This window comes from Peromyscus leucopus, chromosome 5, assembly GCF_004664715.2.
Source record: "Peromyscus leucopus breed LL Stock chromosome 5, UCI_PerLeu_2.1, whole genome shotgun sequence".
In the NCBI taxonomy this organism is placed as follows: Eukaryota; Metazoa; Chordata; class Mammalia; order Rodentia; family Cricetidae; genus Peromyscus; species Peromyscus leucopus.
Genome location: NC_051067.1, coordinates 88,580,058 through 88,595,313, shown reverse-complemented (window position 1 = coordinate 88,595,313; position 15,256 = coordinate 88,580,058). Strand labels below are relative to the sequence as shown.

Below are 15,256 nucleotides of genomic sequence, written 5' to 3'. Positions count from 1 at the left end.
ATCCAGAGGGATTTCTATCTCTGGAATGCTAGGATTAAAGGTGTGAGTGCCACCATTTTCTAGCCTTTGTATCTAGTGGCTATCTGTTCTCTGACCCCAGATAAATTTATTAGGGTACACAATATTTTGGGGAACACAATACTACCACACTAGTCACTCGGATTCTGTATTCTGTTGATAAGCCCCTGCTGTCGGTTTTCAGCTTCCATTCAGACTTATACCATTGCTCCTTACATCCTCTGGTTTGACCCAGTATTTTTCCATCTAACACTATGAGCTCAGAATTTCCAGTCCTTGGTGACTGGGTGCATACCATAGCATTTTGAGCTTCAAGTTTTCTAATTGAGGCTACTATTAATGGTGGTTGTGTACAATTTCAAAACCATGTTGTGTTTTCAGATGTCTGCCGTTAAACCCTTTTGAGCCTGTTCTTCTAAGGTAGAGTTTTGAAAAGAGCTTCAAAAATTTTGACCTGGTGTAGTTGGAAGTTTTCTCCAGGTCCCACCATGCCCACATGGGACTCTTGAATCTCCTTAAGGCCTAAAAGAGTTTAAAAAGGGATTCTAAACACACAGTAACAGATCCAAAACCAGCTTTCTACTTCATCTCATACCGGTCGAGATATAGAGATGCCAAGGAACACAGATGCCTTGGTGTGTGGACTTGAGCTACAGTATGAGGGTTCACAGCGTATGGGTTTGAGTGCAAGATGGTTGATTCCTGCCACTGTATACAGTGGCGTCTCCAAGCCTTGCAGCATGGTGCATGGTGGATATAGCTTTTGCTGCTACAGACAAAAAAAGAAAAGAAAAAAAAAGTTTTTTCGGGGGCTACAACCTGGAGCTGGAGAGATAACTCAGCAGTTAACACTTTCTTCTCTTGCAAAGGACCTGCTTTTGGTTCCCAACACCCATGTGGCAGGTCACAATTGTTTGTAGCTCTAATTCCAGTGAATCTGATTCCTCATCTTGGCTTCCTTGCTCACCCCAAAGCACAAAAACATACACAGGTAATATACGTACACATTAATACAAGATTCTGACCAGAATTTTTTCTTTCAGCAATAACTCAATATATGTATACATATATATGTATATATACACACATACTGCCCTTTTTGATATATGGAGTGATTTTCAATGTTTTCTGAAAACATTCCATTGTCTCAGGCTCTTTATCACAGCTTCTCATCAAGCATAGTCTGGCAGCAGAGCTGTGCTAGAGGAAGTTTGGAAGAAGTGTTGTTGGCCTCTTGTGGGCATCACATGCTGCCCATCAGCAGTGGCGTAGGTGACTACATGGGCTTGACACTTCTATGTTCGGCCATCACCCTCAAGGAAGGCTAGAAGAAATTCTCTCTATGGTGTTTATGCCATAATGTTGTCCCATTCAAACCAGAAGCAACCAGAACAGTCAATAGACTGTAATCCTAAGACCAGTAAAGAACAATTTACAGTTTTATTCTTTACATTGAGTTGAAAAGAGTAGACAGCTAATGTTTACTGGTAAACATGACGCCCAGTTGTGAGATGTTTAAAAACTAATTTGAGAAAATAAAACAGAAGTACGATTTATTTGTGTGTTTGGGATGAAATTGTCCCAGGCTAGTAAAAACCAACAAAGGAAGTAAATGCTTCGAAATGCTTCTGTGTTGGGGAGAAATATTGTCTTTCTATTTATAACTCACGCAGAGCCCCATGTAAAAATAGCTCCCGAAGGCAGATTTTCTCATTATTTTCAACAGAGTTGCTGTTGCCAGTGATTTGAGGCGTTCTAGTAAGTGGATATCTTGGTGACTATTGAAAGTTTAGCATCTTCTTTGACCCTGGTTTTCTTGCGGGGAGGAAACTATAGTTAGTGGGAAGTCCTCACTGCTGGCGTTTACTTCTTGTTGTTTCCCATGCCGTCAATGTCTGTCTTTAACTAAGTTGATATTTCAGCATGGTATTTCTGTCAGTAAAATATTTGGGGGCTAATTGATTCAGTATTTTGTTCTGGTGTGAGAACAAAAACAGAGAGAGAATCGCAGGAGTTGATGAAAACTTTCTCCCTCGTTTTCAGAGGAGCTTCCTGGGCTGGGCCAGTTTTAAAGTTGGGGAGCTGCTGAGGTCCAAGGAGCAACTGCTGTCGCTGAGCCTGAGGTGAGTCTGTTTGCAGAGTTAGCAGCCAGGGTGTGGCTGGTTGCCACACTGAAGGAGCCTGGTTCTCACAGGCAACTGCTCCCAGACAGAGTGCGGAACAGCAGCTCACCAGGATCACTTCCAGAGGTGGAACTCTTAGTCCGTGTTAGGAAGGCAGTGGTGCCAGCAGTAAGGTGTTAACAGTCTTTGGAATAAAACAAGCACAAGCCTTGATCATGCTGTGAGAGAACTTTCTCTAATAAAAACGCCCCTGTATCAATGGGTCCTAGCTAATTCTGAGCCTAATTTATTTTGATATCAGATGAACAACCTTACAAAGTCTCATATTCCTACTAGGAAGGATACAGAATGAGTATTTTTTTAAAACTGGCAATAAATTTGAAAATAGTTTATTATTTCTAGTGTGTAACAAATTTTATGACATAATCTATGTAAAGAACACCACTCGGCAATTATGCAACATGAATGGATACAAAATTGTATATATAGTTAGTTGTTCATTAATCTCACAAAGCTCTTATTCTGATGAGGTTATTTTCAGGGTCTAATGTCCAAAATTAATTTCCTAAATTTGTTGTACTTTCTCTTTCCAAAGAGCCACTTGGAGCCACAATTTATTTTATTAAATTTAAGCAATTAGTATTTCCTTAAGTATTCTGTGTCTCTTGGTGGAATCTGTATTCATGTGTTTTTCTTACTTAATTTCCCTGATCTTCATGTGTCTGCATTTTTATTCCAAACTATTATGTTATATTATACAATTATACTAATAAATACTCTATAGGTAGCAGAATGCGAGTTCTGAAAGGCAATCCTAAACTTTCTAGCTTCTGTCGGAGAGATTCTGTAAACATGGTATGGTAGTATATTTTATCTGGGAAGACATAAAACTCTTTCTAGGGTTGTAATGTTTTCCTCAATAAATTTTGCTGTGGTTTTTGGTTTGGGTTATGGATGGGCCAGCTACAAAGACTAGCTATCACTCTGGAATATATCAGCAAGCATGGTGCTTAAAACTGAGGCTACCCCCAAGACCCTGGATCGGCTGAAGATATCAAACATTGAACTCACTTAAAATTATCAGGCTGCATGCCTGATTATTTATTCATTTCTCTTTTTAAAGATAGGATCTTGCCTGCTCTGGCCTTAAACTCTCAGTTTGCCTGCTTCAGCCTTTCCAACAGGGAGTGCAGACTGGCAGCACTGTGCCTGGCTTGCCCACGTGCTTTCTAGTGCAATTAAGGAACATTTATTCCTCATCTTATGACTCTCTTTCATTTGCACCTGCAACGTGCTGTACACTGATGCGGCACTTGGGGCTGAAACAGAAACCAGGTTTGTATTGTGAAGACAGGCTTTAACTGTGTAGCCTAGGCTGGCCCAAGGGACTGGCTTTGTAGACCAGGTGGCCCTCAGACTTGCCTGGATCCTCCTGCTTTCTTTCTTAAATGATAGAATTAAGAACTCTTCAGTGAGATAAAAATTAGTGAACACACAGACTGCCTTAGAAAGTGTATAAGGAGGGTCCAGTTTAAAATACTGAGGAGAAAAAAAAAAAGCAGTGTAAAAATCTCTAGAATTACATAAAATAGAAATAAGTTTCCTATTTTGATCTAAATGTCTCTAATTCATAGTCATTTGATTTTGACTGTATGAAAAATATTAACTGCATGGCATTCTTTCCCATGATCCAGGCAGATTATAAGCTTACCTTAGCTTGTGCATTTCCAGCACATGACCTGTAATTGGTTTGGTTTGGTTTTTGATGTAATTTATCTTCTTCTGATGGACTGTCTGTGGGGTTCTGCATTGGAATACAGTAAGTCAGGGTTAAGGAACATTTTTGTTTTCCTTTGCTTTTTATTTTCATGTGGTTATCCATGTCCGTTGTCCTTTCTATGCTCCCGCTGTTGTTTTGAAACCGTAAAATGAACACATCCATAGAAATGAGGACATGTTGGTAGACGTCCCTCCAGGCACTGGTGTTTTTATGGCCCATTTGTTTCATATTCCCCAAACCTGAAGGTTCAGACTGTGGGTTCTGGCCCTTCCGGAGCTAACAGGAAACTCAAATTCCAATCCTCCATCTAGTCCCCTAGAAGAGGAGCCTGTGTTCAGTGTGGCTCCTCTCACACACTTGGAACTGGACATCAAGTACATTGGATATTTTTTTTTCTTACAGAAAACTTAAAGGAGAAAGAAACATACATATAATTTGTAGATTTAGACTCAAATTTCACGTGTGTATCCTTTAAGATTGTAGGATAACATTTCTTTACATATATTTGGAGAAAGGCCTCCAATATATAGCCTGGTTCCTACCCACATGTCACCAGTTCCCAAATGGACTTGGTGTCCTTATTTAATAGTGACTTCTATGATTTTTTGTTAATTGACTTGGTTTTGTCAGTTTATATGTGTGCCCATTCCCCACTTCTGTCGTATGTTAATTCTGTTTCTGTGGGGTTGTGCAGTTCGCTGCTGTACTGTCCTGACTTCCGCACTATCAGAGGACTGATTATGATTTTAATTGTGGCAGATATTGAGGATTCTTACATTAGTAACTGAAGTTAGAAGAAAACACACCACCAACAGCACATCGTGTGCTCTGTTCTGAGAGTCTATTGGAGGTAGCTCATTTGATCTTTATCAAACTAACCAACAATGCTATTTAACCCATCCCATAAATCAAACAGCAGTGGAAAGAATTTAGCATGTTTTCCAAGATTATCATGTTCTTAAATAAGAAAGAATTGATCTAAGCTTACACTCTTCTGATTGGAGAGGTGTTCATTTCAACAACTTAGCAAGAGACAGCTCGTATCCGGTATGAAATGTCACCTGCCATGTATGCTTGGTGGCTGAGTGATAGCCAAGACTTGGATACAGGGCCATTTCTTCACTGGTTTGTATTTTCCAATTTCCTCACAGCACCCAGTTTTATAATAGGGAGCAAGTAAATGAGTATCAGTATGCTGTGGGGGACTCGGATATGTTCTCCATGGTGCCAGAGTGGGAACCAAGTTCAAACTATTGAGGGAAACAATGAAAATTGTTCCAACCAGCTTCAGAAATGTGGCCACCTGAAGCAACTGGGCACGGTTTGCCACCCAAGTACCTGGCATTCATGTGCTTTTCTAGCCTGTCTCAAACCTCTGAGGCCATCCAAGTAGAACTTAGGAGAGCTGTAGTATTTCGTATTATTTAGTGTCAGAGTGGAAAATTCAAGGATCTGTCACTGAGTGGGCTAACAATCAAGAGAACAATCCCATTGTTTGTACCACACTTGGGCAAACCAACAGCCACGTGAAGCAATAAAAATGGTTAAACTTTTCTACTAGAAAATCCTCAGAGGGAGAGAGAGAGAGGAGTGTTTCCAACTTCCCTGGGCTTTGTTGTTCGTTTTCCTCACAGTGAACTTCCATTCAGCACATATTCAGTTAGCAAATGCTAAGGTTTTGTACGTGCTAAGGACAGTGACAGGTTTTCAGAACATAACAGTGGTAACTATTTCGCAGTTGACACTGAGAGCGTGTTTAGTGAATAATCCATTAAGCAATACTCCATGCAAGCACTGTGATCGATCCTTTTTATGCACCAGCTTGTTGAATTCCTGTGACACCTTTTCTGTTTGGCATTAGCTCGGCTGAGATCCTATGGCTGCTGGCTATCCACAGAGCAGTAGAACTATGTTAATTCTTTAATTTGTTCAGTTTCTAGTTTATCACCTTGTAGGAAGCTCACAGCCTTACTAAAATCCTTACTTATTTCTCTGGCAGCTACTCCACCATTTGGACAGTTTGGGAAGTCTTAATTTCTTGATGTTCCATCATAAAGTTCAATTTTGTATGACTGAAGCAAAGCATAGCTTCAGTGAATGAATTTCAGTTGGAAATTTATTTTGATGATGGGTTCGTTGTATATATCTTTTAATTGCTTTATGTAAGACTAGTACCAAGAATTTATTTCTAGGTAGGTTCCATGTAAGTCAGTGAATATGATTGTCTAAGCATAAGATTATCTGTGCGTTACTGTTGGAATGTGAAATGCACCCCCTAGGCTTGTGTGTTTGAACATGTGCTTCCCAGTCGGTGGAGCTGTTCTGGATCGCTGTGTAAACATTCGGAGGTGGAGCCCTGTTGGAGGACAGGGGCCACTAGGGGAGGATCTTGAATCTTCATAGCCAGACTCCTTGCCTGTCCACTCTCTGCTTCCTAAGGGAATGCTTGGTAAACAACAGTCTCGGTATCCTGCTGCCGGCCTTCTCTGCTGTGATGGACAGAGCCCCTCAACTGTAAGCCGACATAAACCTTTCCTCCCTATCTTGTTTCTTACCCAGTATCTGTCCAGGAGCAAGAGAAGTAAATTGCAGGACAGTATCGAGGAATAGATTGCAGTTCCTTGAGAAGCTAAATCCGGGGTTAAGATTTACATTTATTTCAATGTAGACCTCAGTACCCCTCATCCTTTACCTACCTTATCACAGACTCTTTCAGCTCATCCTAACACATCCTGCTATGCCTGAGTGACTTTCATGTGGGTTCTGGGGATCTGAACTCCCGTCCCCACACTTGTATAATAAGAGCTTTATTCACTGAGCCATCTCCCTAGACTCTCTGTTTTATTAGCCTTTAAGTCAGCTTTCTTACTGGAGCATCAATTATGATTATGACAGAACTACCTGCTGGTCCCACAAAACTAAAGTGTTATATATATATATATATATATATATATATATATATATAATGTTTTATGTGTTAAAAAATATTAATACAAATGAACTGTCACCCGAAACACCCACTTTTGTAGAGAGTAGCACATCTCTGCTTAATTTTAAAGGAGAATAGTATTGAATATTGTGGAACACATCTGTGGAGATATAGATGACAGGGACGGCATGGACTTCGTTGTTATTTTGGCAACAAAAGTAGAAATCACGGTACTAGTGCCCAAAAGCAATACATCAAGATGCTGCATCCTTATCACAGGAAGTGAGTGTGCAGGAGTGTGTATGAGTCACAGCAGCCCCACAGCAGGATGAACCAGAGGCTCTGCTTGGAAGAGCTCTATCCCAAAGCACTGACTCCATGCTGCACTCCCAGGAGCCTCCCCACCCCTCCCTTGCTGACCTTTGACCTGTTTGCGGGAACTTTACAGGAGGTTTTTGCTGCAGCTCTGACACTTACATAGATCTCCACAGAGGAAGCGTTTTCATCTTTTGTGTTTTCTAAGGGGATAGATAATGATATTTTTCTTGTTTTATGGATGAGCAAATATTCGAGCAGCAGCTTGATTTCCTAAATTTCCACAGCTGCTGCAGGAGGAAGACTGGATATTGTCCACCAAGGACTCCCCAGAGCATGTGCATTATCTTTCTTAGCGTGTTAGCACTTGGTTATTTTGAGGATGGAAGGGACTTTCAAACTGGCATTTGATGCTCTTTGTGGACCCCACTAGTGACGAGGTACTCACACTTGATGCTCTTTCCATTTACAGACAGGCCTGGTATTAGAGAAGTATTTGTACTTTCTCCCAAATTTCAAATCTTCTTTCCGGAGTTGAGTAGAAGTTTCCCTGCTCTCTGATGCTTTTGAAAGCATCTTTTCTACCCAACCCTAAGTATTCTTATCAGGGAGCGCTGAGGTAGCAGGAGGCCTCGAGCTCAAGTCCTTGTCCTGTGACCACTCAAGTCACTGGGGTCAGGATGCTTGCTCTCCCTCTCTAATGTCTGCTAATGAAAGTTGTAAAGATTTCTTTTCTGAGGTGGGTGGTTCTGGGTAAATTAATAAATGCAGTAAGGTCCCAAGCCCTGCCTTGTGATAGAGAAAAGCATTATAATATCTTTTCCATTGCCACTGCTTTAAAGTTAATTTCTTCACATATCCCTTAATATTTTGTTTAGTTTGCTTATTTAGTTGCTTGGAACTATAACCTCCACAGTTCTCTAATCTGCCAATGGCAGTGGTATGGACTTACTCTTTATATAAATGTAAAATTTCAATGACCAAGACTTGGATTCTTATCTGAAGCCTAAATTCTGGCTTTTATCCCTTTGGATCCCATCAGAGGACACACACAGCAGTTTGTTTGGATGAAGCCTCCTGGGGGAAGTAAATACAACTTTTTACTAACAATGTTAGGGGTATAGGATTAAAATCAAGACAGAACTTTGTAAATGTCACGTGGCTATAATTTGTATCTGGAATTTTCATTATTGATTTCTATATGCTTAAAAATAGGTTTCACTTTATTGAAGTTTCAGTACACTTACATCACTTCCCCTTTGATTGCCTCCTAACCACTCCCATATTGATACTATTTTTAACAGAATATACCGAATTCTATGTACAGAATAAATTCAAGGGACTCTTTCTCTTGCTTGCACCCTAAGAATGAAGGGAGACATCAAAGAGAAGAGCAGGGAGTCTGCTTAGAAAACTAAGTTCTTGTAGGCGCCTGTGCTAAGGACCCTAGGGGAGACATCGCCAAAGGTCTCTAACATGAGCCATCCTGGAGTATCTCTTGAAATTCCATCCGTTCGTTAAAAATTAGTGGAAAATGCAAATCATACAAGTATCAGTTCACTACAATAAAGAAAGAATATTTAATTTAAAAATATTCCTGAGCCTAAATCCTGGCTCTTCTATGGCCTTGCCAAATGGTTGAATGCTCTGAGACTGGATGACCTTGAACTTCTGGTTGGTCTTCCTCTATCTGCCAAGTTCTAGGACTATAGTCACACACCATCATTCCTAGCTACTGAGAAGTCTACCCAGAGCTTTGAGAATGCTAGGCCAGCTACCAAATGGGCTTCATCACCAGTCCTAAGCTCAGTTTCCTGTCTGTGAGATGTGGATTCCAGTACTGCCTCCCTCATTGTGTGAATCACTAACATGAAGTGTTTATAATGATGCCCAGCACAGAGAATGCTAATAATTACTTTTGATATTTTTCTTTGTTGGTATCTCTAGGGAGTTTTCTGTTTTCTTTATAGGACTAGATTAGGCATTCTGTATGCAGTCTGGCTGAAACAGTAGATGACACAGGTTCTCCTCAGCCACCCACTGCTTAACTGACAATAATACCATCATATTATATCAACATGGTATTTTCCCTTGCATTCAGCTAGGCTTTCATTACATCTTAGATGTCTGTGCAAGTATTTATTCTGCACCTTTATTTATAGCCCTAAGTCATTTTCATGACTAGAGATAAGGCCATGGAAGCCAATTAGCACTTCCTTCCTTTGTATTGTTCAAAAGATGTGGAATCCGTCATGTTGTAAATTGGTTTAGAGTTCTCAGACACTGATGGGATAGCACATGCCTAGAGTACATTCAATAGCTACTCAATTTTTACAGAAAGGCCTGAAGTCGTCTTTCCTCTTTTAAAATGTGAATTGCATGAAGTTACTCTCTGTACACAAAGACATACCTGCTTGAGAAATCTGAGACCTAATTTACCTGTGAAGATAATTTTCAGGAATGATTAGCCTGAAAAGAATTACATTCAACTTGAACATTTTGTATTAGATATTCTCCTACTTACCAGAGTCATATTCATCATTATCACCATGTTTCTGCTCTCTGTTGCATTTATATCATCTCTATGCAAACGGTGATTTTTGTATTACTAGTTATCACAGTTGTTATTGGTATATATTCAAGGAAAGGAATTTGATGGTGAAATATATTTGAAGCTCCTACATTGTAAAGAAAAGAAAGGCAAGCTTTGTTTTGAAATGACTTCTCGGTCTTCACTAGCCCTCCAAGGAACTTTGGGAGACTCATAGGACACATGTCATGACGACAACTTTATTTGGGTTGACTATGAGCCAGTTTCTTCACAGACCATTTATTAACAGCTAGTTAAATCCATGGCTCAATATACTTATGTAGTTTAGAAAATCCTCCTTCATAGCAGTAGTAAAGAAAAACCAGAATTTTATAAGAAAATAGAAGATGCACTGTCTACCTTTACATATGAGCTTCTACCATAGCATATTCTTTAGCACGCACTTGAGTAGGTTGGTGTGTGGGACTTTATCAAATGGATATTCACTTTCAACTCACATATCAAACTGTTCTTTCCCCATTTCCCCGTGGAGGCTTTTAGAGTCCCAGAACACTTATAGCTACACCACTGGACTGTGTAGATCTCAACTTCTGCAAGTCATACAAAATGTTCAAGGAAAGACTTTCAAATTGTCCACTATCTCTTTCTTCTATGGTGTTTTGATTTTTTTATATTGTAATATAATTACATCTTTAACCCCTTCCTTTTCATCCTCCAAACTCTTCCATGTTCTTTATTCCTTGCTTTCTTTCAAATTTATCACCTCCTTTTTTTTTTAAGTATTGTTAATATATGTGTATGAGCATTCCTAATACATAAGTAAACCTGCTTGGTCTGAATAATGTTCTTTGCATGCCTGTTGTCAGGTAGGACCACTTGATATTAGATAACCAACTGAGGTGCTCTTCCCTGGGAAGACTATTTCTCTTGCTCTCAGCATTCATTACTTTCCTTTAATTGTTTATCAAGGGTTGAGGTCATGGCAAATTCTTCTAAGCTTGGATACACAGAACATGCAAATTTCACGATGACTGCTTGTTTTAACCATGACAAAGTGAACTTTACTCTCCTTTTGAGAGCTCCTCCTGTTAGCTCTGTCCCTTTCTTGATAAAATGAAACATTTGCAGTTATTTTAAATGCAGCCTGATGTAGGAATCTCTGCATCGTTTGCAACTCTCTCTTCCTGAAATTCTTATCTGATTATGTGTTTTTCTTCTTAGAACTTCACATATTGCTCCTCCTGCCCCACCTAAGGCCTCCTATCCACAGTGAGCAGAACCAGGCACACAGGAATACAGGAACTTCAGGCAGGCACTGCAGCTTCTCCACCTTAGCCAGGTAGCGTTTCAATCTCACATTCGCTCCGTCCATCACTGTCCTAGTGTGGGATCAGAGTTCTTACATTCCTGTGATAGCTAGCCCTTTGTCTCATGGTCTCTGAGCTCAGTTTAGATGAGAGCATGGCCATGTCTGTGTATGTTGGCATGCAGCCTAACTGCTTCACTAGTCTGGTGATCATTTCATATCCCTCACCCCCACATTCTCTTATCCCCCTAGAAAACCTGAAACAATCCAGGCATGTTCTCAGGAAGGTCAAGTCACCGACATGTCCATTGTTTCCCACTGACTCCTCAGTTTCCTTTGACCAATGACTTTCTTCTTGTCTTTCCAATGAGTCCATCATTCCTAGTCCAGCTAATAGAGTCTGAATGGCCAAAGAAGGTCATTAGCTCCTAGCTGTGAGGCTATCTTTGGATTTTCTGTTGATAAATGATCAGTCCTATTTAATAGCCACATGTGAGAGCAATCGAAAGTGCTGCCTTGGAGCAGAGGGAAAACTTTCTTTCCTTGTAGAGTGTTTCCTTTGGCAAGCTCTGGGGTTCAGGACCCCTGTGCTGACTCACTTAGTGGAATTCAGCGAGTCCTGCTGCTGTGGAATGCAGTATGACTATCTCACAGGAGAATCATAGCTCAGAGGCTAGTGAGCTGGCTCAGTGACTGAAGGCGCTTGCCGCTAAACCCGACAACCTAAGTTTCATTGCATGGCCCCAAACGCTGGAAAGAAAGACGCAGCTCCAGCAAATTGTCCTTTCTGCGTCATTGCATTGCTCCCCCACTCAGGCACAAGGTGCTTGTTAGTGTACACAGGCCCTGTGTTCCATCCTCAGCACAACAAAATAAATACATGTGTAAATAAACACAATTAAAACCAATGTATCAGGGTGGTTTTCCTCAATGCTGTGTTACAGTGGGAGACATTTGTTTTTAGACCAGTGAGTCACTGGATTCCCTGATTGGAGTACTTGGAACTTATTAGATTTGCATGAAAAATACTGTTTTCTTATCTAAACTCAAATTGAAGATTTCTCAGTGGCTTACACGGTAAATAGGAGAAATGGTCTCCAAGGGGCCTTGTGTTTGCTTATTGGGCAAATTGCCCACTGACACTAAATATCTTGGCTGTTGAGATTTGCCACTAGTTCCAGCACAGATGGATTTCTGCAGGGCATAAGTGCATTGGCCTTTAAGAACATGAAAGGATCAGCTGAGACTATAATGAGAGAAGTCACTGTCATCAGGAACTAATTACTTTGCTTAAATTTCCCAACCTGTCGAGTGGTGAGAATAACACCAATAAGAAGAGGTAAATTATAAACTCCAGTGCCAGGTTGAAAGTAAATGATGCTATCACTTGATCACAAGGATTTTCTGCCTCCTCTTCTTCATGTCATCTCTTGGTCCCCAACACCTTCACTACATCATGAAGCGAATTCTACTCAAGTGATCACTTGAAGAATAGACCAAGAGAAATTGTAAGCTGCATGAAGGCTGTGGGAAGAGGAAAATGTTAGAAATGCATATAACTGCTTTTATAATATTTATTATGGAATTCCTAAAATAGTATTTCCTAAAAGATTGTCCTTGTCATGTCTTTGAATTCTTTGAATTTGAAAATGCCCGGTCATGAAAATAAAATGATACAAAAGAGTTTTATTTGAATTTCCTCATGAGGGTGACTAAAAATGGGGATACGTGCCATCCCTATAAAGTTTTCCCATTTTTACACCTTGTGGATCTGTCTTCAAAGGGAGTCTTGCACCCTTTCTGTCCTGTGCCCTCCTGCAGTGAGGTGAGTTGGAAAGGAAGCTGAGAACTCTCTAAGCTACATTAAGTGTAATTGGTTTTAAACAGGATCTGGGTCACTCATGAAACTGTTAGAGACCCGGAACCAGAGAACGAAGCAATGTTTTATACTAATGCATGAACAGCCACTCTGAGAGAGTTTTCCCTTTAATTTTTGAGTCCTCTGCACTCTGTCACCACATCCTTGTGAGTCATGAGGGTCTGTGGCAAACTGAAGGGCTGCCAGTTGGTGACTTTACATAAGTTTTCAGAAGAGAGAAACAGAGGCGCTAGTTCAGGTTATCTGGAAGTCTCACAAATATCACCTGGAAACAAAGCTAAGAACAGCATGTGTTTTGTAATTTTTAGTAACACATGCAATGCAGTTGAAGTAGTGCCTCTTCCATAGTCTGTAATGAACACTGGCCGCTATTCACTATTGCTGTCACAAACATCAAGTATCCATGACACCAAGACCACACTTGTTTTGGTTTTTTGTTTTGTTTTGTTTTTGTCAAATGGGATTTAAACGACCCTAGGCTGACTAATGCCTTCTTGCTTTTGTCCTATACTGTCCTCACATATTGTCACTTGAGTCCTGAGACTGCAGTGCAGATTTTGTTGGAAAGACTATCTGAGAAAAGTCAGCAGTTAAAAAAACCACTTCACAGATCTAAGTCTGGCACTGATGATGGTGATAGTGCTCTTCCCAGAAAACCAGAGGTCAGATGAAGCTCCGGAAGGAGTTTGTCTGTTGTGTACCAGGAGTAGCAGAGTCCTATGGAGCAAATGTTTGAGTGAGTTGAGCAAGCCACAGAACCAAGGAAGAGACTAAGGAAGTACTAACATCCAGTTGGTGGATGGGTGAAGGCCATGGTGCCCATATCATCTTGTACTCAGAGTAAAGCTGAGCTATAAGAGGGGTCAGAACTGACAAATGCAAGATTCACCTCCAAGATGTGATTAGACAGACTTCAGGAGGGCAAGAGTGGGAGCAGGGAAAATGAGAACTGGGAAGCCACCATATCAGGTCATGTGAGCAGTGTTGGGAGTTGGCAATAAGCAGGTAGTTCAGGGTTGGTGAGACAGAATCTCATTCTGGATTCATTGTCCATAAAAGGACAAACTTGGTTTGGCGATAGGATGGATTTGATTTGGCAATAGGGTGGATGTGAGATGTGAGAGAAAAGACAGAACAAAATGAATGCAAGGTTTTGTTGTTTTTGTTTTGTTGATTTGGTTTGGTTGTGGAGCTGCTGTTGGTGCTGCTGTTGGAGACTGACAGGAAGTGGGGTTAAGAAGACAGTTCTGAGCTCAGTTCTGAATCTCATCCACTTAAATGACTGAAGTCCGCAATAATGAACTAATGATGAAAATAATCATAACACTCCCTGTAGACCAGGAAGGTCTTTAAAATTATAGTCAAGGACATATGTTTCTGATTAAGTGGAGAAAAACCATCACCAAAGCCTTAACATTCAGTGATAAAAGGATATTCTAGAAAGCATTGTTCAGTGCTTTCAAAAAAGATCTGTAATTAACTTGGTGATGATGGTGTACACCTTTAATCCCAGCACTCGGGAGGCAAAGGCAAGTGGATCTCTGTGAGTTAGAGACAAGCCTGGTCTATAGAGTGAGTTCCAGGACATCCAGGGCTGATCAGAGAAACCATGTCTCAGAACAACAACAACAACAACAACAAGAAAAAGAAACCCAACCAACCAACCAAACAACAACAACAACAAAAAATAGTCTGTAACACATTGATTCATTAAAAATAGCAGGAGAGACTATTATAGAGATAAACAAACTCTATGTCTTATATAAAACACACAATGAAAATTTTAAAAAAATAGTAATTTCCTACTGGAGAAAAGTTAACGTTTGAGACTGACAACAAACCCAAGTCATATTTAAAGAGTTAAAATCCTAGCATTGCTAGGGCCACCTCCCTTCTGCAGAAGTACCAGAAAATAACGATGTGTGGAGTGCTCATGCTATTTCATTTCAGATGCAAGTAAAAATGGAAAACAAAGAGAGAGAAAATGTTATTTTAATGCACTAACAAGTATAATTTACAGCCAAGAGTGAAGCGAAGCCAAACCCTCTGATCCAGCACTGCCTTCTTGTTGTCCTCCAACTGTCCTAGGCCTTCCCTCCAGCTACCGTTCTTCCAGAGTTGATGCACTTAAAATTTTCACAGAGATTTTTGTACTCAAGTAGACATTTATTATGCTTTATAGTATAATCAAATACAGAGCTTACACCACTACTTACATGTTGTTTATACATGGTGAGACTATCAGTCCATATAGGAAAAGTGATATATAGAGAGGATATATATATATATCCTCTAACAATATAGTGACCCTTGAAAATTATGAGCCGGAGTAATGACTGTCCAAGAAGCATAGTG

The 15,256-nt window shown here is 40.2% G+C and overlaps 1 protein-coding gene across 9 annotated transcripts in view; it reads left to right on the top strand.

Annotated features, from left to right (window-relative positions):
• The window catches only part of Inpp4b (inositol polyphosphate-4-phosphatase type II B), a 726,443-nt gene that overhangs the window by 492,182 nt on the left and 219,005 nt on the right, over nucleotides 1-15,256 (top strand). For 7 of the 9 annotated variants that reach the window (XM_037206141.1, XM_037206136.1, XM_037206137.1 and 4 more), the window contains one exon: nucleotides 2,062-2,141. The exons of 1 other annotated variant lie outside the window; for it this stretch is intronic. In XM_037206141.1, the coding sequence (XP_037062036.1) occupies nucleotides 2,062-2,141 (80 nt within the window). Of the gene's footprint in view, nucleotides 1-2,061; nucleotides 2,142-3,399; nucleotides 6,436-15,256 lie in introns of those variants that run through there. One more of the 9 variants, XM_037206143.1, reaches the window with a different exon arrangement.